At 40.3% G+C, this 26,587-nt stretch overlaps 1 protein-coding gene across 1 annotated transcript in view; it reads left to right on the top strand.

Annotated features, from left to right (window-relative positions):
- Positions 1-12,226, top strand: part of CHSY1 (chondroitin sulfate synthase 1) — a 150,054-nt gene extending 137,828 nt beyond the window's left edge. Inside the window, exon 4 of the mRNA XM_007959935.2 lies at positions 10,634-12,226. Within this exon, the coding sequence (XP_007958126.2) occupies positions 10,634-12,226 (1,593 nt within the window). The remainder of the gene's footprint in view (positions 1-10,633) is intronic.
- Positions 12,227-26,587: the final 14,361 nt, after the last annotated feature.

The raw sequence follows: 26,587 nt of genomic DNA on the forward strand, positions 1-26,587 counted from the left end.
TAGTGGCTAAGACACTTGCCTGCTAACCAGATGGCTGGCGGTTCAAACCCACCAGCCACTCCTCGGAAGGAAGGTTGGGCAATCCTACTTCCGTAGTGCTACTGCCTCGGAAACTCAAGGAGGGGTCACGATGAGTCGGGCTTGACTCGACAGCACCTAACAACAACAACAGAATTTTTAGTAGTAGTTTTTTAAAATATTACTTAATAAATTCTGTAAGTTAAAATGATACTACAACAAATCCATTGTAGACTTAAAAAATCCTAGAAGGAAATTAATTTGTAGGTTATATTTGACCCAGAGATTTATTTTTATTTGTTCCTCTCTGTCCCTTCTTCTCTTCTTTCTTTTTAAATTTGAACTGGTTTCAAACACTTAAAAGTTAGGGGACTTGATATAGAATAGCCATCTGACAGCACTGGGCCTGTATTCCCATGGGTCCTCAACCTGGCCTACCTCACCTCACTGTACATTTTAGTTTTGATTGATTGTGATCCCCTGGGCTAGAAGCATAAATATTTTGTTACTGTGATTTTTTTGGTCTAGTGGCCTCATAATTGAGCTAGGAAAAAAGCCGTAGGAGAGGAGAAAGAAGTGTCATTGATGGAGCAGATGTGGAAGGCATTGGCAGTGGTGGGTGCTGGGATCCTGGCAGTGGTACAGATTCCAGCAACAAGTCTTTAGGTGTCCTTTCTAGCAGCCCAGGCAGGGATTGAAACACTGATGTAAGTCAGGGCTTTCTGTAGGATCTGCACTTCCTTATTTTATGTATGGACTTTTGAATCTCCACTGCCTGGAGATGTGAGTGGTGATGTGCCTTTCATGTGAGTGTTCATTAAATATTTAGTGTCACATTTCTGTAAGATTTGGTTTGTTTAAATATGCCTCTGGGGCCGTGTTTGCATCTTTATCTATGAGGAGAAAAAGGTACTGTCTAGAGAACTTAAGGAGCTCTGGTGGTGTAGTGCCTAAGGCATTTGACTGCTAATCAGAATGCTGGCGGTTCAAACCCACCAGCCGCTTCTTGGAAGGAAGATTGGGGAATCTACTTCCGAAGTGACTCTGCCTCAGAAACCCAAGGAGGGGTTGCTATGAGTTGGGGCCCACTCGATAGCAGTGAGTTTGATTTGGTTTAGTAGATTACTTGTAAATTACCACTGCCCACCAAGATCTGGGCATTAGTAAAGAGCAGAAATTGGAATTTAGATACAGATCTTCTGACTGCAGGTAAGATCTCTCTTCCTACCATTGTGGCTGTTGCTTATTCAAACCAAGTAATGTCCACTTGCAAAATCTATTGATTTCAGTTTACCACTTCACCATCTTCTGTAGAAGTCTTAAATTACTACATTTTTTTGTTTTACTTTGCCAGGGTTATTTCTCATTTAAAAAAAGAATAGAATTGACTTATGGATACAGTGTTTAGATGTCAGAATCTGACACTAACTGGTCAAGAGACTTTCATACATTCCTCATTTTTTACCACTAGAATTCCAGTTTAATTCCCATGCAAAATTGTCTTTTTTGAGTGGAGTCTTTATAATACAAAGTGCCTAAACCTTGTATGAACTGAGTTGTATGAAAACTACTTAGGGGAACCCTGGTACTGGCCTAGGGAGTAACCATAGATCCTGAGAGTCTGCCAGAGTCCCAATTTATGCCAGTGGTCTTGTCCTGATTATTAAAAGACTCCCTCTTTCATCTCAGGGTCCTGCTTTGGACAGTACGTTACTTGGAAACCTCAGCTTTAAGAGAATGTTAACTATTTGTAGACCTGTGACTGGTGACTGGCTATTGAAGCTACTACCACCAGTTATGGTCTCGGGATGTTTCCAAAAATAAAACAGGTGCTATTGAGTTGACTGTGACTCTGTGGTGACCAGTGAGTGTCATAGTGGAATTATGCTTCATAGGGTTTCCACTGTTGACTCTTTAGTAGTCGATTACCAGGTCTTTCTTCCAGGGTACCTCTTAATAGACACAAACCTCCAGTTTAAAAACCTCCAGTTTAAAGTTAGCAGCCAAGCATGTTAATTCTTTGTGCCACACAGGGAATCCTCTTGATATTTAGATAGCCCATATTGTCTTTTAACCAGTTTTCAGGAAAACGGATAAGAAGATATAATTTCTGCAGTGAATTGAAAACAATTCATAAATCAGAATTAGAACTATCTGTCAGTCTGGAGTGGTGATAGTCTGTTGATGTGGCTGAAATGTGTCTTTAATGAAGGAAGTGGCTATAAACAGTTAATGAGAAAAACCATGACTTAATGAGCTAGCCTTCATTGCAGAGGACAGGATAGACAGTTGCTAATGAAAACCAAATATGGCATTTGTTAACTGAAGATTAAATGGGGGTAAGTTGATGGTTGTTTCCAGCTGTGCTAGAAGTTCCTGGGAATAGCATGACCTTGGTATTAGCCCCTTTCAGATTGAATATAGAATGAATCAGAGTCCAGAAACATCTCACTGTAAGGGAAAAGGCTTTGTCTGGAATCAGAGATAGTGGAGGGTACATTTAGAACAACGAATAAGAGCTGTTTGAAGGACACTGGAAATTAAATGAAACTGTCAGTGCCACTGTAGGCCTCTTAACAAGTTTTTCTTCAGTTAGTTTCTATTTATTAAAGAATAGCCCTGTGATTATAAAATGGCCTATATGTATTTACTTATTCTTTCTTCTGCAGTATTTTATAGCACTCCTTTTTATAATATTCTTATAAATAATGGGCCAAATTATAGATTATTAGCAGAACTTTGAACTGGTTTTTCCCAGTTCTGTCATGGCTAATGAAGTGAAACTGTAATGGACCTGAATATGTAATAAACGGGTATACCAGAATGATAGCCGAAAGTGGAAAAATTATGGGTTTGCACTTTGCTAGAAACTTAATCTCCCTCTTAGAAAACAAGGGTAGCATGCATGTTGCACAGCAACCAAATCTCTTGAACAGCAGAATGGAAAAGAACTGTGCCTGGCTCAAAGATAGTGGCCAACCATGTTGCTTTGAGTGTGTGTTGTTCTCTGTAGCCCTGGCAGTAATCCAGTCTCCTTCATGAAGGTCCTGAAAGGGCTCACTGTGCTTCTTCCAAGTCTCTCATTCCAGAGCATTAACCTATAATTTTTCTGTTCCAGTTATTGTTCTGGAACACTTGTATTTTACAAATTGAGGTCAAGTTCCAAGTTTTGCAGCATTGGCCATAAGAAGTGATTCAAACTGTTTCGAAGCCCTGGTGATTAAACTACATGATAAAAGTAAAATTCTCTTAAAATCTAAACTTGCTACAGTGTAAATATTGCTCCTTATCATGAAAAAGTCATGGCATATTTATTATCTCTGGAGTTACTAAAATGAACGGTCATAAACCTCATACTCTTTTCTTAACTATCATTATTTTGTAGCAGTCCCAGTTGCCTAATGGATAAAACATTGGCCTCTTAAGCCAGGAATTGTGGGTTCAAATCCCAACTGGGTACAAGGATAGGAGCTCTGGTAGCATAGTGGCTAAGACACTTGCCTGCTAACCAGACGGCTGGCGGTTCAAACCCACCAGCCACTCCTCGGAAGGAAGGTTGGGCAATCCTACTTCCGTAGTGATACTGCCTCGGAAACCCAAGGAGGGGTCGCTATGAGTCGGGGCCGACTCTACGGCACATAACAACAACAACAACAATTTTGTAGCAGAATGGAAGTTTTTTTTTTTAGGATGGAAACCATTAATAATAAGGATCTATTACTACCCTTCAGTGCTCCAAATACAGTTTTACTTATAGTGAAGGTTGAATCCTCGAACACTTCCATACTATATAACTTCAACCACATCAGGAGTATGTGGGTAGAATAACACCAGTTCATGCCTTTGGAGTACATGTGGCTGGTTATAAAATGGTCATACAAGATATTAAGAGTATTTCATGTTGAAGGAACCTTTAGTATAATATAGTCATTTTATAAATGAGAAAACTTGAGAACCAATGAATTTGAGTGATTTGTCCAGTGTCTTGCAACTTACTAGTAGCGTGAGAGCAACAAATGTCTCTCTACGGTCTTATTTCTTAATGTTTGTTCTTTCAGTTGTAAGACTCTAAACTTTCTTCCAGTTTTATTATTAGAAGAATATTTATTTATTGTCAGGAAATTGCTAAACACTTAATTTAGTCATATGATTATACCTCTTAAGAGGTTAAGGACTTTAGTCCTGTTGAATCCAGGAAATTTGAGTGGATAGGTTATGAGTGCATCTTACCTGCTTCACTGAGTATGTTGTGGTGAACGGTGAATTAGCCATAACAGGAAGGAAGTGGGAAAATGGGTAGAAAATAATAGGTGTTCAGCTTAATCATCCAGCCATTTCTCACCGAATTGCTTAAGAACAAAGTGGTTCAATTTCATCTCATCCACGGCATGCCTTCTTAAATGCATTTAGACATCTTTAAAGAAAAATAAAAGGTAGGGAATGTAACCCAAATAACAACTGGAAACTTGTCAGAGTAAACACAAACAAAAAAGATAAATTGGGATCTTTTCAAGAGACACCACAATCAAATACAGGTGTCTAAAATACTGCAGAGAAGAAACTAGATCCAAAAGGCCTATGATCATTTAATGTGAGGTAGAAAGGGTATCTCACTTGGGATGGTGGTGTAAAGAGGTAGATGGCACTCAGTAGGATATTGTTTAGTTGGATCTAAGGGGCTGGCCCTAGAGGCTTGGAGTTTGAAACGATCGTTATTGGGGGCATGGGGTGAGGGCAGAGTCTGAGGATCAAGAGTCAGATGTCCAGCCTTCACTTCTCGTTCCTTTTCCCCCACTGCTGTTTTCTTTATCCCATCTAGATTTTCCCCAAATCTGGCCTTGATATTGAATTGAAATTTTTCTTTGAATTATATTTTATAGTCTCTGTTATTAATTTTGAAGAAGAATTATAGCACATTTCTCTCAAAAAGTTTTTTCCCTGAAATGTGAAGAGTATATTTATATTTGATTTTTGCCTTTTCCTCTCCCACCCCACCAAACCTGTTTATAATAAGCCTTTGTACAGAAGTTGTGGAGCCACTGCTTGTTGTTATGTGCCGTCAAGTCGGACCCAACTCATAGTGACTCCTCCTTGGGTTTCCGAGGCTACTTGAAGCAGATTTGGGTAGGGTCTCAGTGTCACTGTTAATACCCTTAATGTGGAGGTATCCTGTCCTCACCTGTCACTGAGGTCAACATTTGCGTCACTTAGAATGGGAGCTATTTCATTCACATTTATTTAGCTTTGTCTTAAAATCATTACAGGTATGTATGCCAACCAGTCTGTGATGTGAGTGGCTTCTTTTTATAAGAAGTTTACAGCCATTTCTTCGATATTGTAATAGTATTAGTTAGTTTACTAAGTAGATCCTTTGGGGCTATACTGGGGCTACTACCCAGACTGGGGGAGCTCTGGTAGCATAGTGGCTAAGACACTTGTCTGCTAACCAGACGGCTGGTGGTTCAAACCCACCAGCCACTCCTCGGAAGGAAGGTTGGGCAATCCTAGTTCCGTAGTGATACTGCCTCGGAAACCCAAGGAGGGGTCGCTATGAGTTGGGTTTGACTTGATGGCACATAACAACAACAACAACATCCAGACTGGGGGAGCTCTGGTAGCATAGTGCCTAAGGCTCTTGACTGCTAACCAGAAGACTGGCGGTTCAAACCCACCAGCCACTCCTTGAAAGGAAGGTTGGGCAATCTACTTCTGCAGTGATACTGCCCCAGAAACCCAAGGAGCGGTCGCTATGAGTCAGGCCCGACTGGGTGGCACATAATAACAACAACAACCCAGACTGGGCATATATTTGGCTTTATTTTTTACTTTTCACAGTGCACCTTTCCCTGAACACATGTATACATAGACTTTTACCTTGCAACAGATTTCCTCTTCATTTAAAAAAAAGAAAGAATATAGCACAGTATTCCTTTCAGTCAAACTTTTGGAATTTACCCAAAAGGTATCAACAACAAAAATTCTCAGTCTGTAATGGTTCAAGGGGTTTCAAGGCTTCCGCAAGCATGCTACTTCTTAATTTTCTCTTCGTATTATCGCTTGAGCATGCTCTGTGTTTCTGATAAAGCTTGCCTAGCCTTCAGTCACTGTGAAATTAGAGGCCAGAGACAACATCTAAACATATTGAAAAATGTATTCTTGAAAATGATTGGGGACACGGTGTCCTCACATGTATGGAAGAAGCAATTAGTCATGCAAAGAAAATCCTGTACTCACACTGGAGTCCCCCCCTCCCTCAGTATGTGGGGTTCTGATAGTCAAGAAGAAAACATGCACTCATACACTGTTTCTTTTTTAAATGCAGATAATGTGCTCTACATGATATTATATACCACACAAATCCTCACAAGTTATTGTCATATAAGCATGCTGTATTAATATTTTCTGCATGTTGCTGCCTTCAATTTCTTTTTTTTTTTCCCTTGCCTAATGGATTTAACATTAAGTCTTCATCTTGATGTGTTGATGTGGAGATTTGGTTCCCAGCAGCACACTCTTGCTAGCCTGTCCTCAAGTTTCTAAAGCAACGCCTCTCCCGGCAGGATTCCTTCTCTACTCTGCAAACTGCTCTTTCTCCAGTGCAGGAAGAAAGCACTTTTCCCCCCCCAGAAACCCTCTCGCGAGGGCAGCCAGCCCCCAGCCCAGAAGGTACGCAATTCTGTGCACTCTGGGCCAGAGAGGCCAATCAGGTGGGTGAGGCCGACATGTTGCAGCTGTGCACATTCTGCCCTGCCACCTAGCTGGCCAGCCGCCCATGTTTGGGCCATTTCAATCTCCAACCCATGCAGACACTATGAGGCAGACGTGAGAACAGCTAGCACAAGGGTTGTGTATCCCTTGCTTCAAGGAGACAGATCCAACTGGCTGCTGGGGGCCCCCGCAGGGCCAGAGCAGTGTGTGGTCACACCCTCTCTGTCCTGCCACCCAGCGTCACATAGGGCAGGTACTGTGGGATCTGAGTGTGCTCAGGCAGTGACCCCTGTCCACCACGGGACCAGCCTGTGCTTGCTGTGGCAGCCCCATGTGCAGCCCTTCACCCGACCCTTTACTGTCTCCCATGCAAAGTACTTGTGCACAGATCACCTACAAGGACCTCCGCTGCTCTCAGGCCTAGCTGTTAACTGCCCCAGAGCAAACACAAGAGTTTTAATTGTTTATTTTCCTATTACTGGGGTACTGCCAAACTCAATCCATGACTTCTTGGTGATGGCTTATACCTTTATTATACAAATATGATGAAAAGCAGTATTTCCAGACTATTGAATGAGGCTGAAATTAATTTCTGGAAATGTCTCAAAGATGTGTGTTGTATGCATGGGTGTGCTCTCCCAGAACTTTTTAATATAATTTTGTTATTTCCATTTGTTACATGTGTGCATGTTATTTTCGTGGGTATGCTATTTGAGCTTCTGTAGAGTAAAAGCAAATGACAGTGGCGTTATCTGTCTGGAGAGGTATATGTTTTTCTTTAAAATGTATTGCTGATTTTTTCGTTTAAAATACTACCCTGGTTAGCGAGACCTTGGCTTGTTCTGTGTGTTACTTACCATGTATCAGGTGGCAAGTCCTTACCAATGTTTTGTTCTGCAGTGAAACCATTCAACAGCTTCTTTAGACTTCTGTGCATAAAGACTTTACTGTCCTAATTCATCAGCTCTGTTGAGCACCTTGTTAAGTGCACTCGTCCTCTCAGCCGAGCTTGTCTTCTGGGGCTCATCTTTCCTTCCTTCTGTGTTGGAGCCTCTGTTTCCAGGATCCAGTGTCATCTTCCTTCCCAGATGTATTCCCTCATTTTGGAGGGGCACATCATGCCATAGCTTCCTGGGTAGGAATGAATGTGAGATAAATTTGAGTCCTTGAATATCTGAAAATACCTTTCTTCTCTCTTTCCACTTGATGAGTGGTTTGGTAGGAAAGAAAATTCTAGATTGAGAATAATTTTCACTTCGCCCAGTTTTAAGAGTGCTGTAATTCATTCTCATTCCAAATCTAAGAACAAATCCCAAATCTTACTGGTTGACCTTTATCAGAAGGTTAGACTCACAGTTCCATGAGAATGAGTGAGCTCACCAGGGTGCCTAACAGCCCATGACACAGACTCTAGCAGGAATTAACATGCTTCCTCTTTTTTTTTTTTTCAATCCCTTCTTGGGGTGTATTTTCCTGCTTTTTTTTACTCTTACTGTTTTGGCTAATTGGTAGCATACAGTATTGTATAGAAAAGGAAAATGGAACTTAAAAAATTTCTGTTTGTATAATCATTGCACATGGCTAAAGTATAACTGTCCAAAGGCAAATAAACTAGTCAACCCATGTCACTCTTATCAAAGTTGGTATTTAACAAAAATGTGACCTGTAAATGAAACAAACTGGACTAATTTATCAGATCAAAAAAAAAAAACCTAAACCTGACACTGTCAAGTTGATTCTGACTCATAACAACCCAAAAGGACAGAATAGAACTTCCCTATAGAATTTCTAAGGAAATGAGATTTCTATATGGAAACAGACTGCCATGTCTTTCTACTACAGAGCAGCTAGTGGCTTTGAACCACCAGTCTTCTGGTTAGTAGCCAAGTGCTTACCCACTATCCTGATTTATCAGATACCTACCTCAAACTCAAATGTTATTTTTACTGAATGTTGTTCACAAAATTTTATTCATTTAAAAGCCTTCATAAACTTAAATCATTTCATTCCTCAGATATTCTGAGAAGTTTAGTGTATTCCTTTCCTAACTTGAGGGGAACCAAAACTAAAACTAAACTCACTGCCATCATGTTGACTCTGATTCATACTGAGCCTATAGGACAGAATATAACTGCACTACAGGGTTTCCAAGGTTAAATCTTTATAGAAACAGACAGCCTTGTGTTTCTCCCATGAAGCAACGTGTGGGTTTGAACCACTGAACTTTTGGTTAGCAACTGAATGCCTTAACCACTACACCACCAGAGCTCCTTACTTAAGGGAACACCAACCCCATTTTGGCTGGTAGACCTCAAGTTTATGTTGCTCCAAAACATGTCCCAGGACAGTGGCAGAGTCCCTACATTCTCCAGTCCTGAGTCTGCCTGCACCAGGCTCTGCTCTGGTGCTGGAGACACAGTACCCAGCACAGTGGTTCTGCTCAGCTATAGGGAATCCAGGGGAAAGCAAGCAGATGTCTAAAATGCTTTCAGAGTGTGCTCGCTCCCAGCTACCTTGCAGAACCTTGGTTTCAATTAGCCCTTGCAACCTATCTTTCTAGACCATAAGTCTCTGTGCCTGTGATTAGTTTTCCTTTTCTGAAGCTCCCTAAGAGTGCTGTGGCCATACTCCTGCAGTTCTCCTTTTGACTCCAACAGGGAGGGATGCAGTTTATTCCTATGAAAGGGCCCCTGCAGGGTCTGCTGTTCTTTTTTTTTTTTTTTTTAATTGTGATTTGGGTGAAGATTTACAGAGCAAATTCACTTTCCATACAGCAGTTCCCATACACTTTGTCTCGTGACATTGACTACAATTCACCACGATGCAACAGCCCCCCCCCCACGTCCTCCCCATAGTTAGTTACCTTTTCCCTGTGTCCTTCCCTCCGTGCACTCCTGCCCCCTGGGCTGTGTGTGTCCCTTTGCATACACAGCCCTTCTATTCTCCCATGATTGTTCTCTCCAAGAAGTGCATCTTCCTAGTGTAAATCTTCACCTCATATGCCTGGTCTCTTGTTTGGCTGGAAACCACAGATAGGGGTTCAATGCCAGACCTGAAGAACATAGTCTCAATGGTTCCATCAGGCTCTGTCAGACCAGCAAACCTGGTTCCTTTTTTTTCCCAAAATGATTTTGAGTTTTGTTCCACATTGTTCTCTCACTCTATCCAGGATCTCCTACATAGATCCCCCTCCAAGTGGTTGACAGTGGTAGCTGGGCACCATCTAGTTCTTCTGGCCTCATAGTCGTATAGGCTGCAGATCATGTGGTGTACCAGTCACTTGGACTAATTGTTTCTATGCATCTTTGGTTTTCTTCATTCTTCTTTGCTCTGGACAAGGAGAGACCCATCATTGCATTTAGATGGCTGCTTGCATGCTTTTAAGATCATAGTCGCTACTCCCCAAAGTAGGAGGTGGAATAATGTTTTGTGTAGTAAGGGTGTGCTATTGTTGATAGACTGTAGTTCCCACTGGGTGTAATCTTCCAGTGAGGGAACCTGACACTCAGGCCTCTTACACGCTTGATGGTACTGTGGGTGGGGGAAAGTGTAGCAGGGTAATTCTGTTTTAGGTATGCTTACTTGGTACACTGTGATCTCAAGTTTACTATCTTTATCTATGAGAAAACTATTTCATAATTCCATTTTACCTGCAGATTTATATTGGTCAGCTCTGGTTATTGATGAGGTCTTATTCCTTTAAGCAGTTTATATCTATAAATCTTATAATCTCATTGGACTGCTGTTGGTTAGGCTTTGTCTAGAGCTTTTGTGTGCTGTAGCTCACTTAGAAAGATTTCTAATATTTAGAGTTTTTTAGAGTATATAGGTATATAAGGAAATACAAGAATAGAGGAACAATCAGTAATGTAATACTAAAATAATGATCTTTCTACTTTCTTAACAGATGCAGCAACTTTTTTATGAGAATTATGAACAAAACAAAAAGGGTTACATCAGAGATCTCCATAACAGTAAAATTCATCGAGCCATCACATTACATCCCAACAAAAACCCACCCTACCAATACAGACTTCATAGCTATATGCTTAGTCGCAAAATAGCTGAACTTCGTCATCGCACAATACAGCTCCACCGAGAAATTGTCCTGATGAGCAAGTATAGTAACACCGAGATTCACAAAGAAGATCTCCAGCTGGGAATTCCTCCTTCTTTTATGAGGTTTCAGCCCCGCCAGCGGGAGGAGATTTTGGAATGGGAGTTTCTTACTGGAAAATACTTGTATTCAGCTGTGGATGGTCAGCCCCCTCGAAGAGGAATGGACTCTGCACAGAGAGAAGCCTTGGATGACATTGTCATGCAGGTGATGGAAATGATCAACGCCAATGCCAAGACCAGGGGACGCATTATTGACTTCAAGGAGATACAATATGGCTATCGCCGAGTTAATCCCATGTATGGAGCTGAGTACATCTTGGACCTGCTGCTTCTGTATAAGAAACACAAAGGGAAGAAGATGACGGTCCCGGTGAGGAGGCACGCTTATTTACAACAGACTTTCAGCAAGATCCAGTTTGTGGAGCATGAGGAGCTGGATGCAAAGGAATTGGCCAACAAAATTAACCAAGAATCTGGATCTTTATCCTTTCTCTCAAATTCCCTGAAGAAACTTGTTCCATTTCAGCTCCCTGGGACGAAAAACGAGCACAAAGAGCCCAAAGATAAGAAGATAAACATATTGATTCCTTTGTCTGGACGCTTTGATATGTTTGTGAGATTCATGGGAAACTTTGAAAAGACATGTCTCATTCCAAATCAGAATGTCAGGCTTGTTGTTCTGCTTTTCAATTCTGACTCCAACCCTGACAAGGCTAAACAAGTTGAACTGATGAGAGATTATCGCATTAAGTATCCTAAGGCTGACATGCAGATTCTTCCTGTGTCTGGAGAATTTTCAAGAGCCCTAGCCCTTGAAGTAGGATCTTCCCAGTTTAATAACGACTCTTTGCTCTTCTTCTGTGATGTTGACCTTGTGTTTACTACAGAATTCCTTCAACGATGTCGAGCAAACACAGTTCTCGGCCAACAGATATACTTTCCAATCATCTTTAGCCAGTATGATCCAAAGATTGTTTATAGTGGGAAAATTCCCAGTGACAACCATTTTGCCTTTACTCAGAAAACTGGCTTCTGGAGAAACTATGGGTTTGGCATTACTTGTATTTATAAGGGTGACCTTGTCCGAGTGGGTGGCTTTGATGTTTCCATCCAGGGCTGGGGGCTCGAGGATGTGGATCTTTTCAACAAAGTGGTTCAGGCAGGTTTGAAGACATTTAGAAGCCAAGAAGTAGGAGTAGTTCACGTCCACCATCCTGTCTTTTGTGATCCCAATCTTGATCCCAAGCAATACAAAATGTGCTTGGGGTCCAAGGCCTCGACATATGGGTCCACACAGCAATTGGCTGAAATGTGGCTAGAAAAAAATGATCCAAGTTACAGTAAAAGCAGCAATAATAACGGCTCAGTGAGGACAGCTTAGTGCCCAGCTCTGCTGGAAAAAGACGTTTTTAATTATCTAATTTATTTTTCAGAAATTTTTTGTATGACCTGTTTTTGAAGTCCACACAAGGATATATTTTACAAGTGATTTTCTTACAAAGGACTCCTTTAAGATTGAGCTTTTTGAACAAAAATGTGATCAGTGTTTGCCTTTGAACATATCTTCTTGCTGGACATTATGTAGCAGACCTGCTTAATTATGACTTGAAATGTACCTGATGAACAAACATTTTTTTACATTTCCTTCTCAAACTCCTTTGCTACGTATGGTCCTATGGCAGAAAACGTGAACATTCCTGCAAAGTATTATTGTAACAAAACACTGTAACTCTGGTAAATGTTCTGTTGTGACTGTTAACATTGCACAGATTCTACCCTTTTGTCTTTTTTACAATGAGTTTTATTTTTTAAAAAAGCCATTTTGTGTTCCAATTGTAAAATAAGGAAATAAGATAGTAACTGTATCATCATCTTCAGGAGGGTTTTGCAAAGTTGATTATTTTCCCCAACCTGTGCTCATTTTAGTCATTTGAAAGCAAGGGGAGCAAAGAAAGCACAATGTGGTAGATGGTTCTTGTTATAATTTGTTTAGCCTAAATGGACCAGGTATTAAATTTCAAGAAGGGTTTGGCATTTTTCTTTCTTCTTGACCCTTCTCTTTCAAAGGGTAAAATATTAATATTTAGAATGGCAAAGAAGAATTATTGTAATAAATCTAATGTACGTAAACTTAAAAACAAAACACCCTAATGAAAACATTGGGGAAAAACATCTGGTTTTGCTCACTTCATCCTGTCTGTGTTATGTTGGTGAAGATGGTTACTTCATTCTTTAATTACTGTTTTCTTTTATTCTTTCTTTCTGAAATACCTTTAATTTATTTAATATCCATTGTGTAGTGCTCCACCATTTCTTGAATACCTGTTAGTTATTAGTATGTATGTGTATCAGGAGTGTGACTCACTGTTTAGTATGTTTGATTTGCGGTAAACTGATCTCCAAAGATTTCCTTTGAAAACTATTTCCTCACCCCTCAATTTTTACATTCCTTACTGTTTGACTAAATATTAAGTGTTCTTTCACAGTTCAGGTGCTCACATGTTTTGGGGGATAAAAATAAAATGAATCCATTATTCCCCCAGAAAGTTTAAGTTTGTTTTAAACTCACAGATCAAACGTGCCTTAATAAATTTTTTTTTTCCATTTAGATTGCAAACAATGATAGAATTGCCATTTTAATACACATCATTGGAGATCTGCTTATTTGTAAATAACCTATTGCTCATTTGGAAAAATAAACCAGTGAACAATATTTTTCTATTGTACTTTTCTGAAACATTTTGTCTCATTATTCCTGTTTTAGCGTAAGAATTTTATTCGGACAGTAAAAAACTGAAACACTGATTCATAGTTTTTCAGGTGATTTGAGGGAAATGGTTTTGTGACTCGCAAAACCATGGTTTGGCAGTAGGAAGAAACTAACTTAGTGCCTCTTCCTCTGTTTTTTCCTAGAGTGAGCTCATCTTTGTTCGTCCCCCCTTGGCTAGTTTGCTCTGAATTCTTTAGAGCAGTGGTTTTCCAGCTAGGTGTAGAGACCTTCCAGAACACTTGATACAAGCTACCTTCCTGGGCCCCCAAGAAACTCACTGGATCAGTCAAAATATGCATTTTAACTAGTTCCTCAAGGGTGCTGTGTGTGCTGACCTTCTCAGGGCCTTATGCATGGGTGTAGGTGCAGGGTGAATTGCACACAGTGCTTTATAACCAAATGGTCAGGTCTTTGATGCCAAGGTAGTGAGCTTTTGTGCAAGAGAATTAAACTCCCTGGAGAGGTTATTTACAGTGTAATGACAGGTCCCAGGATAATAACACTGTGCTCACAGTAAGAATTGCTGTAATTCAGCCTAAATGCCATTTACTTTTGGGGAGTGTTTAATTTTCCTTGGGGAAAAAAAATACATTTTAATTCTTCAGTAAGGAAGAACATAATATGCATCTTGATAAAATAAATTCTCTCCTATTTATCCATAATAGCAGTAGGGATTTGGGACAGTGCAAGTGATTGCTTTATCAAGCCTAAGTGTCTGTCCAGCATCTTGGTGACAGCTGAGTCACCATTTCCTTCCCTGCTTCTGCGGAAATCTGTTCCTCTCATGATATCTGAACTGATGTTTATGGAAGCCCTGCCAGACCCTAATCAAGGCTCCTGCTCTGCAATAGCTGTAGGATCCCATCAGTCCCTCCTCTGGTACTGCCCTCCCTGACTATGTTTGGCAGCCTCCAGGATCTGCTTTCCTTCTAACCCATCCTTTATGGTACGTCCACAAGGAAGGGCACAGTAGGTATTAGAGTAGACGATGGGTGTGTGTATCGGAAGGTGATCTGGCTGCCAGGATCACTCTTAACTTGTAGGGATCCCCTGCATCTAGAGTGGACTGTCTGTCCTTACCTGGCACCGAAACCCTCCTTAGTCTGGCCTCAGCCCTCTTGTCAGGCATCTCTACACCCATCAGGGAGTGTTCTGTAGTTGCACTGGGCTCAGGTTTGTGGAGGCACGCACCCATGTCCCCCTTCACCATGGACCTTTTGTACATCCTTCCCACTGCCTGGAACTCTGTCCTATACCACTCGGCTGTCTAACCTGACTCATCTTGCAGGACCCAGTTGAAAGGTCATTTCCTCAGGGATGTTTTCCCAGACCTCCAGACCATGGAAGGGCCCTCATACCCACACACCCACACACCCCCATCATCCACTCTAATAGCATCCTGTGCCCTTCCTTCTGGAGGTGCCACAGTTGTAGTAAATATATGATCAGGTGACATACCCTTCACTAGATTATAGGTGAGAGCCCTTTAAGGGCAGTTCTGGGTCCCTTGTTCTACACTTACACACACACACACCACCAAGACACACTACTTCCTTCCCTACCTGTGTGCCTCAGGCCACAACCCTCCCTGATGAATGCCCTTCTGGCGTCACCCCACCCATTTGAGGCCTAAGGGCTGCCCTTTATTGAATGGGACAGGACCCTGTGAGCCTTCCATTCAGGTCCTGGAAACAATCCCTTTTTCCCTTAAATTAGTCCTGGGTGGTGAAAAGGGTTTAAGTGCTCAGCAACTAACCAAGATGTTGGTCCAAACCACCCAGAGGCAACTTTGAAGAAAGGTCTGGTGATCTACTTGTGAAAAAAGAGCCATTAAAATCTCTGTGGAGCACAGTTCTTTTGATGTACGGGGTCACCATGAGATGGAATCAACTCGACAGCAACTGATTTTTTCCTCCCTTTAAACTCCAAAAGCTTTTTATACCTGTTTCCCTTATTAACCTCCTGCTTTTTCTTAACACACATTACTTTTTTTCCCCCAAACTTGGTGTCTTGTATTCTTTAAAAATGTTTGATAGCTTAAAACAATGTTTTACCTAAGACAGCTACAAAATAAATGAGGAACATAAAGGGACCTATATGGTGGTTTTGACCTAAATATTTTTTGTGTGTTTGTTTACTTTTATTGTGGTGAAAACATACACAAGACATTCGCCAGTATAGCGACTTCCACATATACAGCTCAGGGACATTGAAGACATTTTTCATGTAGTGCCACCATTGTTGCTATCCTTTTACAAAATACTTCACCATCATTAGCATAAACTCAATCTCCACAAACAAAAGCTTCCCCTTTGCCCTTTGCTCCTACCCCTGGTAACCACTAGTAATCTCTGGTTCCTATATTTCTGTGTATGTGTGTGTGTACTTTGTTTTGCAACCTTTTTTTGCCTCTCCCCTGCCATCCCTGGTAACCAATAAAGTTTCCTTCCATGTATAGACCTTTCCTTAACTTTATAGTGGACTAATAAAAAATTTGTCCTTCTGTGATTGAAGTATTTCACTCAGCATAATGTCCTCCAAGTTCATTCACATTATACAGTGTTTTGCAGATTGTACATTATTCTTTAGGGTTGCATAGTATTCCATTGTGTGTACCACAGTTTGTTTAATCCATTCTTTGGGTGATGGCCACTTAGGTTGTTTCCATCTCTTTGCTATTGTGAATAATAATACAGTGAACATGAATGTGCATGTATCTGTTCGTTTCCTGCCTCTCACTTCTTTAGAATATATACCTAGTAATGGAATTGCTGGATCAAATGGTATTTTTATTTCCAACTGTTTAAGGAATTGTGGTACTGATTTTCACAGTCCCACCAGTAGTATACAGAGTCCCAATCTTTCCATATCCTCATCAGCTTTTGTTATTTTCTGTCTTCTGGTGGTGTAGTGCCTACGGCAGTTGACTGCTAACCAGAAGGCTGGCAGTTCACACCCACCAGCCACTCCTCGCAAAGAAGGTTGGGCAATCTACTTCCATAGTGATACTGCCTTGGAAACCCAAGGAGGGGTCGCTATGAGTTGGATCCGACTCGACAGCAGTGTGTTGCATTGCGTATTAATGCTGGAGTGAGATGGCATCTCATGGTTGTTTTGATTTGCATCTAGCATAGTGGCTAAGACACTTGCCTGCTAACCAGACAGCTGGTGGTTCAAACCCACCAGCCGCTCCTCGGAAGGAAGGTTGGACAATCCTACTTCCGTAGTGATACTGCCTCGGAAACCCAAGAAGGGGTCGCTATGAGTTAGGGCCGACTTGACGGCACATAACAACAACAACAACAATGGCTAATTAGCTCTGGTAGCATAGTGCCTAAAGCACTTGACTGCTAACCAGGAAGCTGGTGATTAAAACCAACCAGCCACTCCTTGGAAGGAAGATGGGGCCATCTACTTCCGTAGTGATACTGCCTTGGAAATTCAAGGAGGGGTCGCTGTGAGTCAGGTCTGATTTGACAGCACATAACAACAACAGTGGCTAATAATCATGAGCATTTCTTCATGTGTTTGTTGGCTACCTAGATACCTTCTTTGGTGAAGTGACTGTTCATGTCTTCTGCCCATTTTTTAATTGGATTGTTTGTATTTTTGATGTTGAGGTGTTGGAGTTTTTTGTAAGTTTTATAGATAAGCCTTTTGCCAGATACATCATTGCCAAATACTTTTTTCCTGTTTTGAAGGTTCTCTTTTTACTCTTTTGGAGAAGTCTTTTGATGCACATAAGAATTTAATTTTTAGAAGGTCCCAGTCATCTATTTATATTCTGCATCTTGATAATCTATTTATGCCATTAACTGGGCCACTAAGTTTGCCCCTATTTTTTCTTTGATGAACTTCATAGTTTTAGGTTTCACATTTAAGTCTTTGATCTATCTGGAGTTAGTTTTTGTGTGTAGTTTGAGATGTGGATCTTGTTTCATTTTCTGTAAATGATATATCCACTTTAGTCAGCACCATTTGTGAAAGAGACTATCCCTTCCCCATTTAATGGATTTCAGCCCTTTGTCAAAGAGCAGTTGATGGATGAATCTGTTTCTGGGTTGTTAATTCTGTTTCACTGGTCTGCGTGTCTGTCGTTGTACCAATCCCTGGCTGTTTTGGCAATTGTGGCTGTCTGGTAGGTTTTGAGATCGGGGAATGTGAGACCTACTTTGTTCTTCTTCTTCAGTAGTGCTTTGCTTATCCAAGTTCTCTTTCCTTTCCATATGAAGTTAGTGATTGGTTTTTCCATGTCTTTAAAGAATGTTGATGGAATCTGGATTGGGATTGTATTGAATGTATAGATTGCTTTGGGTAGTACTGATATTTTCACAATGTTCAATCTTCCTATCCATGAACATGGTATGTTCTTCCATTTATGTAGATTTCTTAAAGTAGTCTTTTGTAGTTTTCTTTGTATAAGTTTTTGTGTTCCAGGAAAGGTTTATTCACAAATATCTTTTTTTGTAGATATTTTAAATGGTATTGATTTCCTTATTTCGTTTTCTGAGACCTTTGCTGGTGTAGAAGAATCCAACTGAGTTTTGTGTGTAGATCTTGTATCCTGCCACCATGCTAAATTGTTCACTAAATTCTAGCAGTTTTCTTGGTGAGTGTCTTGGGTTTTCCATGTATAGGATCATTATCATCTGCAAATAGGGATCATTTTCCTTCTTCCTTAACCAATTTGGATGCCTTTTATTACCCTTTCTTGTCTTATTGCCCTAGCTGAGACTTACAGCACAGTGTTGAATGGAAGTGGAGATATAGGCATCCTTGTCTAGTTCCTGTTTGCAAGGGGAATGGTTTCAGTCTTTCACTGAGAATAATACTGGCTATTGGTTTTGCATATATGCCCTTTATTATGTTGAGGAATTCCTATTTTTCTGAGGTTTTTTTTTTTTTTTTTAATCAGGAATGGGTGTTAGATTTTATCAAATGCCTTTTCTGCATCTATTGATATGATCGTGTGATTCTTTTCCTTTATTTTACTTATGTGATAGATTACATTGTTTTTGTAATGTTGACCCATTCTTGCATACCTGCTTTTTCATCATGTATTACTTTTTGATAGGTTGTTGGAGTCTATTGGCCAGGATTTTGTTGAAGATTTTTTGCATCTATATTCATGCAGTAGGAGGAGAGGCAACATAACACGGTGGGTTTAGAGTGGCCCCAGAAGCCTGGAACCAGGAAGACAAGTGGCGCAGCAGGTTTGGAGTTGCTCCAGAAGGCAGGAACCAAGAAGAGAGGCAGTGTGGCACAAAGGATTTGGAGCAGGCCCAGAAGGCGGGAACCAGGAGGAGAGGCGGTGTGGTGGGTTTGGAATGGCTGATGGAGACCCGGAAGTGAGCTGAGCAGTGTGGAATAGCTAAAGGAGACAAACTTGTCTGTCAGTTTGTCATACTTTGGCTTGCATGTTGCTGTGAGGCTGGAGGCTATGCCACCAGTGTTTTAAATGCCAGCAGAGTTACCCATGGACAGGTTTCAGTGGAACTTCCAGACCAAGATGGACTCAGAAGAAGGAAGGGGCCATCCACTTCTCAAAGAATTGGCCAGTGAAAACCTTATGCATAGCAGTAAAACACTGTCTGATATATTACTGGAAAACTTAATGAATAGCCCTGAAAGATATAGTGCCAGAAGGTGCTACCTCCTCAGAGCAGAGCCAACCTTAATGATGTTGATAGAGTAAAACTTTGGCACTTCCTTTTACTGATGTGGAATGTCTCAAGATGAGAAGAAACAGCTGGAAACATCCGTTAAGAATCGGAATATGGGATGTATGAAGTATGAATCTAGAAAAATTAGATGTCAGAAATAAAATGGAGTGCATAAAGATTGATACCCTAGGCATTGTTGTTGTTGTTATGTGCCATTGAGTCGGCCCCGACTCATAGCGACCCCTCCTTGGGTTTCCGAGGCAGTATCACTATGGAAGTAGGATTGCCCAATCTTCCTTCTGAGGAGTGGCTGGTGGGTTTGAACCCCCAGCCGTCTGGTTAGCAGGCAAGTGTCTTAGCCACTATGCTACCAGAGCTCCTCTAGGCATTAGTGAGTTGAAATGGACTGGTTTTGGCCATTTTGAATCACACAATCATATGATCTACTATGCCAGGAATGACAAATGGAAGAGGAATGGCATGGCATTCAAGATCTATCTTGAAGTACAGTGCTGTCAGTGATATGATAATACCCATATGCCTGCAAGGAAGACCAGTTAATACTACTGTTACTCAAATTTACGCACCAACTACCAAAGCCAAAGATGAGGAAACTGAAGATTTTTACCAACTTTTGTGGTCTGACACTAACCAAACATACAGTCAAGATGTGTTGATTATTACTGGTGATTGGAATGCAAAAGTTGGAAACGAAGAATCACCAGTAGTTGGAAAATATGGACTTGGTGATAGAAATAATGCTGGAGAGCAGGTGATAGAATTTTGCAAGACCAATGACTTACTCATTGCAAATACCTTTTTTCAACAATACAAGTAGCATCTATACACATAGATGGAGTACACAGGAATCAGATTGACTACATCTGTGGCAGAGGGCAATGGAGAAGCTCAGTATCTTCAGTGAACACAAGGCCAGAAGCTGATTGTGGAACAGACCATCAATTGCTCATATGCAAGTTCAAGTTGAAGCTGAAGACAATTAAAACAAGTCCACAAGAGCCAAAATATGACCTTGAATATATCTTTCCTGAATTTAGAGTCCATTTAAAGAATAGATTTGGTGCGTTGAACACCAATGACCGAAAAACCACAGGAGTTGTGGGATGCCATCAAGAACATCCATGAGAAAGCAAAAAGTCATTAAAGAGACAGGAAACAAAGAAAAGACCAAAATGGATGTCAGAAGAGACTCTGAAATTTGCCCTTGAATGGAGAGTGGCTAAAGCCAATGGAAGAAATTATAAGATAAAAGAGCTGAACAGAAGATTTCAAAGAGCAGCATGAGAACACAAAGTCAGTTATTACAATGAAATGTGCAATGACTCAGAAAACGAAAAGGGAAGAACACACTCAGTGTTTCTCAAGCTGAAAGAACTGAAGAAAAAATGTAAGGCTCGAGTTGTAATGTTGAAAGATGTTGAATGATGAAGGAAACATCAAAAGAAGATGGAGGGAATACACAGAATCACTGGACCAAAAAGAATTGGTTGATGTTCATCCCTTTCAGGAGGTGGCATATGATTAGAACCAGTGGTACTGAAGGAAGAAGTTGAAGCTGCACTGAAGGAATGGGCAAATAACAAGACTCCAGGAATTGATGGAATACGCATTGAGATGTTTCAACAAACAGATGCCATTCTGGAGGCACTCACTCGGCTATGCCAAGAAATTTGGAAGACAGCTACCTGGCCAACTGACTGGGAGAAATCCATATTTGTACCCATAACATTATTCCTATCACCAAGTCCATATTTTCCATCATTGGCATAACCAAATGAGTGCCTCCAACAGACCATCTGTATGTTGAAACATAGATTTCAATGAAAGGTGATCCCACAGATTGAGGAAATTATCAAACATTATCATTGATAACACACACAAGTAAAATCTTACTGAAGATAATTCAAAAATGGTTGCAGCACCATATTGACAGAACTGCAGAAATGAAAACTGGATTCAGAAGAGGACATGGAGTGAGGGATATCATTGCTGATGTCAGATGGATCTTCTTGGCTCAAAGCAAAGAATACCAGAAAGATGTTTACTTGTGTTTTATTGACTATGCAAAAGCATTCAATTGTGTGGATCATAACAAATTATGGATAATATTGAGATGAGTGGGCATTCCAGAACACTTAATAATACTCATGAGGGACCTGTACATAGACCAGGAGGCTGCCCTTCAAACAGAACAAGGAGACACTGCATAGTGTAAAATCAGGAATGGAATGTGTCATGATTGTATCCTTTCACCATACTTATTCAATCTGTATGCTGAGCAAATAATTTGAGAAGCTGGACTATGTAAAGAAGAACATGACATCAGGCTTGGAGGAAGACTAACAATATGAGATACACAGATGACATAACTTTGCTTGCTGGAAGTGAGGATGACTTCAAGCACTTACTGATGAAGATTGTAGACTACAGTCTGCAGTATGGATTCACCTCAATATAAAGAAAACAAAAATCCTCACAACCGGACCAATAACCAGCGTTACGATAAGTGGAGAAAAGATTGAAGTTGTCAAAGACTTTATATTACTTGTTTCTACAGTCAACACCAATGGAAGCAGCAGCCAAGACATCAATGTATTTACACTGAGCATATCTGCTGTTGCAAAAGGCCTCTTTCAAGTGTTGAAGAGCAAAGATGCCTCCTTGAAGGCTAAGGTGTGTTTAACCTGATCAGTGGTACTTTCAGTCGCCTCATAAGCATGTGAAAGCTGGACAGTGAACAATGCAGACCAAAGAAGAATTGATGCTTTTGAGTTGTGGTGTTGGCGAACAATGCTGGAAGTACTGTGGACTGCTAAAAGAACTAACAAATCTGTCCTGAAAGAAATACAGCTGGAATGCTCCTTGGAAGTGAGAATGACCAGACTTCATCTCACCTACCTTTGTCATGTTGTCAGAAGGGACCATTCTCTGGAAGAAGACATCATGCTTGGTAAAGTGGAGGGTCACCAAAAAAGGGGAAGGCCCTCAACAAGATGTATTGACCCAGTGACTGTAACGATGGGGTCATGTATAGCAGGGATCATGAGGCTGGCACAGGACCAGGCAATGTTTCATTCTGTTGTACATAAGGTCACTGTGAGTCAGAGATGGCTCAATGTCACTTATCAATAACACAGCATATTCCTGTAGTTTTCCTTTCTAGTGGTGTCTTTGCCTGGTTTTGGTATCAATGTTATGCTTGCTTCATGAAATGAATTTGAGAGGATTCCATCCTTTTCTATGTTCTGGAATAGTTTGAGTAGGATTAGTGACAGCCCTTCTCTGAACAATTGGTAAAATTCTCCAATGAGGTCACATGGGTCAGGATTTTTTTTTTTTTTTTAAGTAATTTTTTTTCATGACCTCTTCAATTTCTTCTTTTGTTAGGGGTCTGTTCAAATTTTCTACCCCAGTCTGTGTTAAAGTAAGTAGTGTGTTTCTAGAAAGCTTTCTGTTTATTCTAGGTTCTGAAATTTGGTGGAGTACAGTTCTTCATAGTATCCTGGTATTCTTTTCACTTCTGTTCGTTCTGTTGTGACGTCACCCCTTTCATATTCATGTTATTTATATCTTCTCCTCCTTTTCATTTGTTAAGTTTGCCAGTGGTTTGTCAATTTCATTAATGTTTCCAAAGAACCAACTTCTAGTCTTGTTGATTTGTTTTCTGTTTTCTTTCTATTTTCTGTTTCATTTATTTCTGCTTGAATCTTTGTTACTTCTTCTGGTGACTGTAGGCTTTTTGCTACTCTTTTCTAATTGTTGGAGATGTAGATGTTAGGTTAAAGTGTTGATTTTGGCTCCTCTTTTTTGATGTGTGCCTCTATTGCTATAAATTGACTCTGATCACTGCTTTTGCTGTGTCTCAAAGATTTTGATATGTTTTGTTTTCATTCTCATTAGATTCATGGACTTTTTTAATTTCATTTTTAATTTTTTTATTACCAGTCATTTTTGAGCAGGATGCTAATTAGTTTCCATGCATTTGCTCTTTCTCCATTGCTCTTCCTACTGTTGATTTCTAATTTTATAGTATTGCAATTTGAGAAGATGCTTTACAGTATTTTAATGTTTTTAAATTTATTGAGGTTTGCTTTGTGGCCTAACATATGGTCTGTCCTGGAGAGTGTTTCATGTGTGCTGGAAAAAAAATGTATATATTTTACTGTTGTTGGGTGAAGTGCTGTGTAAATGTGTATAAGGTCAAGTTGGTTGATCATATTGTTTAGTTCATCTGCATCTTTAATTTCTTTCCAGTTGGTCTATCTTGAGTTGAAAGTGGTGTGTTAAAGTTTCCTACTATTACAGTTCAGTCATCTCTTTGTCTTTTCAATTCTGTTAAAGTCTGGTTTATGTTTTTTGGGGCTCTTTGATTGGGTGCATAGATTTTTATTATGGTTATATCCTCTTGTTCAGTTGACCCTTTAATCATTATGTAATGTCCTTCCTTGTCCCTTATGGCCATTTTTGTCTTAAAGTCTTTTATCGGAAATTAATAGGCAACTCCTGTGCTTTTTGGTTGCCATTTGCTTGCTATATATTTTTTTCAACCTTTGCATTCAGTGTTACTTATCAATAAGTATGAATGTATTGATGTCATTTTTTTATGTGTTTTTTTTTTTTGTGTGTGTGGTGGTGCTGATTTTATTGTTCCATATAAGTTTTTCTTCTGAGCTCATTTTGCTTTTGAATCATGTTACCATCTCCTTCATTATTGTCATTTTAGCATTTGCTAAATAGATGTACTTCTTTTTTATTTTGATGTGAAGGTTTATTTATTGATTGATTGAGGTTACCCTGTGATTTATAATTTTCTTCCCATGTTTAAAGCTGTCTATTCTGTCTTGCCTCTTCTGAATCCAGCCTGCATCTTTGGAAGTTCTCTGTCAATATACTGCTGCAACTGCTTTTGAACTATCTTCAGTAAGATTTTACTTACATACAATATTAATGATATTGTTTGATAATTTCCACATTCTGTGGGATCACCTTTCTTTGGAATAGGTACAGATATAGATCTCTTCCAGTCAGTTGGCCAGGTAGCTGTCTTCCAAATCTCTTGGCATAACCAAATGAGTGCCTTCAGCAGAGCATCTGTGTGTTGGAACATCTCAATGGGTATTCTATCAATTCCTGGAGCCTTGTTCCTCACCAGTTGGCTCAGCACAGCTTCAACCTCTTCCCTCAGTACCATTGGTTCTTCAACATACGTCACCTCCTGAAATGGATGAAGATTGACCAGTTCTTTTTGGTACAGTGACTGTGTATTCCTTCCATCTTCTTTTGATGCTTTCTACATCATTCGATATTTTGCCCATAGAATTTTCCAGTATTGCAATGCGAGGCTTAATTTTTTTCCTCAGTTCTTTCTGCTTGAGAAATGCCGAGCATGTTCTTCCCTTTTGGTTTTCTAACTCCAGGTCTTTGCACATTTCATTATAGTAATTGGCTTTGCGCGAGCTGCTTTGAAATCTTCTGTTCAGGTCTTTTATCTTGTCACTTCTTCCATTTACTTTAGCGTCTCTTCGCTCAAGCACAAGTTTCAGAGTCTCTTCTGACCTCCATTTTGACCTTTTATTTCTCATCTTTTTAATGACTTCTTGCTTTCTTCATGGATGATGCTCTTGATGTCATCCCACAATTCTTACGGTTTTTGGTCATTGATGTTCAGTGTATCAAATCTATTCTTTAGATGCTCTTTAAATTCAGAAGGGATATATTTAAGATCATACTTTGGCTCTCGTGGACTTGTTTTAATTGTCTTCAAGTTGAACTTGCATATGAGCAGTTGATGGTCTGTTCCACAATCAGCTCCTGGCCTCGTTTTGGCTGAAGATAACGAGCTTTTCCATTGCCTCTTGCCACAGATAGTCAATCTGATTCCTGTGTACTCTGTCTGGTGAAGTCCACGTGTATAGCCGCTGTTTGTGTTGTTGAAAAAAGGTATTTGCAATGCATAAGTCATTGGTCTTGCAAAATTCTGTCATGTGATCTCCAGTGTTAACTTCTGTCACCAAGGCCAAATTTTCCAAGTACCAGTGATTCTTCTTTGTTTCCAACTTTTGCATTCCAATCACCAGTGATAGGCAACACATCTTGATTGCCTGTTCGGTCAATTTCAGACTGCAGAAGTTGATAAAAATCTTCGATTTCCTCATCTTTGGCTTTGGTGGTTGGTGCATAAATTTGAATAATAGTCGTATTAACTGGTCTTCCTTGTAGGCATATGGATATTACCCTATCACTGACAGCATTGTACTTCAGCACAGATCTTGAAACATCTTTTGTGATAATCGATGCCACACCATTCCTCTTCAATTTGTCATTCCTGGCATAGAAGATCATATGGTTGTCTGATTCAAAATGGCCAAAACTGGTCCATTTCAGCTCACTAATGCCTAGAGTATCAAACTTTATGTGTTCCATTTCATTTTTGCCAACTTCTAATTTTCCTAGATTCATACTTCGTACATTCCATGTTCCAGTTATTAATGGATGTTTGCACCTGTTTCTCCTCAATTTGAGTCATGCCATGTCAGCACATGGAGGTCCTGAAAGACTTACTTTATCCATATCAGTAAGGATGGTTCTCCTGTGATGATGCAGCTCTTTCCCAGTCGTATTTTGACAGCCTTCTGACCTAAGGGGCTCGTCCTTATGCACTGTATCAGACACTGTTTCTGGGCTATTCATAAAGTTGCACAATAATGTATCAGACAAGTGTTTCTCTGCAATTCAAACGGTTTTCCCTGGCCAATTTTTGAGAAGTGGGTGGCCTCCTCCTTCTTCCTGTCTTAGTCTGTAAGCTGTGTGTTGAAACCTGTGTACTAAAAGGTGAAGGCAGGGGAGTGCAACATCCCTCGTCACCAAGGTGGTGTGGGGTATAAGAACAATAAAGGGAATATCGCACCTTTCCAGTCAATCAGGCTCCACTATGGTTGCCCATGTTGTCCCTGGCAACCTGAGCCCATTCTTATGTTACTTCCAGGTAAGGATACCACTGACATAAATCCAAAATGGCCACACCTGCTGCTGTTAAAATGGCTGCACCCTCACAACAGCTGGTGGCAGTCCACAGGTCCATTTGTCTGCCTCCCTGACAATTTCCTTTTTTGGTTGTCAAGCATGAATACAGTCCTTGCCCATGCAGTCCTTTGTGAGCAGTGCTGATTCTTAGGTTGCCATTGGCAAACACTCAAAATGGTTGTGCTCCCAGAACAGCCAGCAGTCCACCACTACATTTGTCATCTCACTCATTGTTTCATTCAGGTTCTTTTTTTTTTTTTTTTTT

This window comes from Orycteropus afer, unplaced genomic scaffold (assembly GCF_000298275.1).
Source record: "Orycteropus afer afer isolate SDZICR_OR568_19922 unplaced genomic scaffold, OryAfe1.0 scaffold00019, whole genome shotgun sequence".
Lineage (NCBI taxonomy): Eukaryota > Metazoa > Chordata > Mammalia > Tubulidentata > Orycteropodidae > Orycteropus > Orycteropus afer.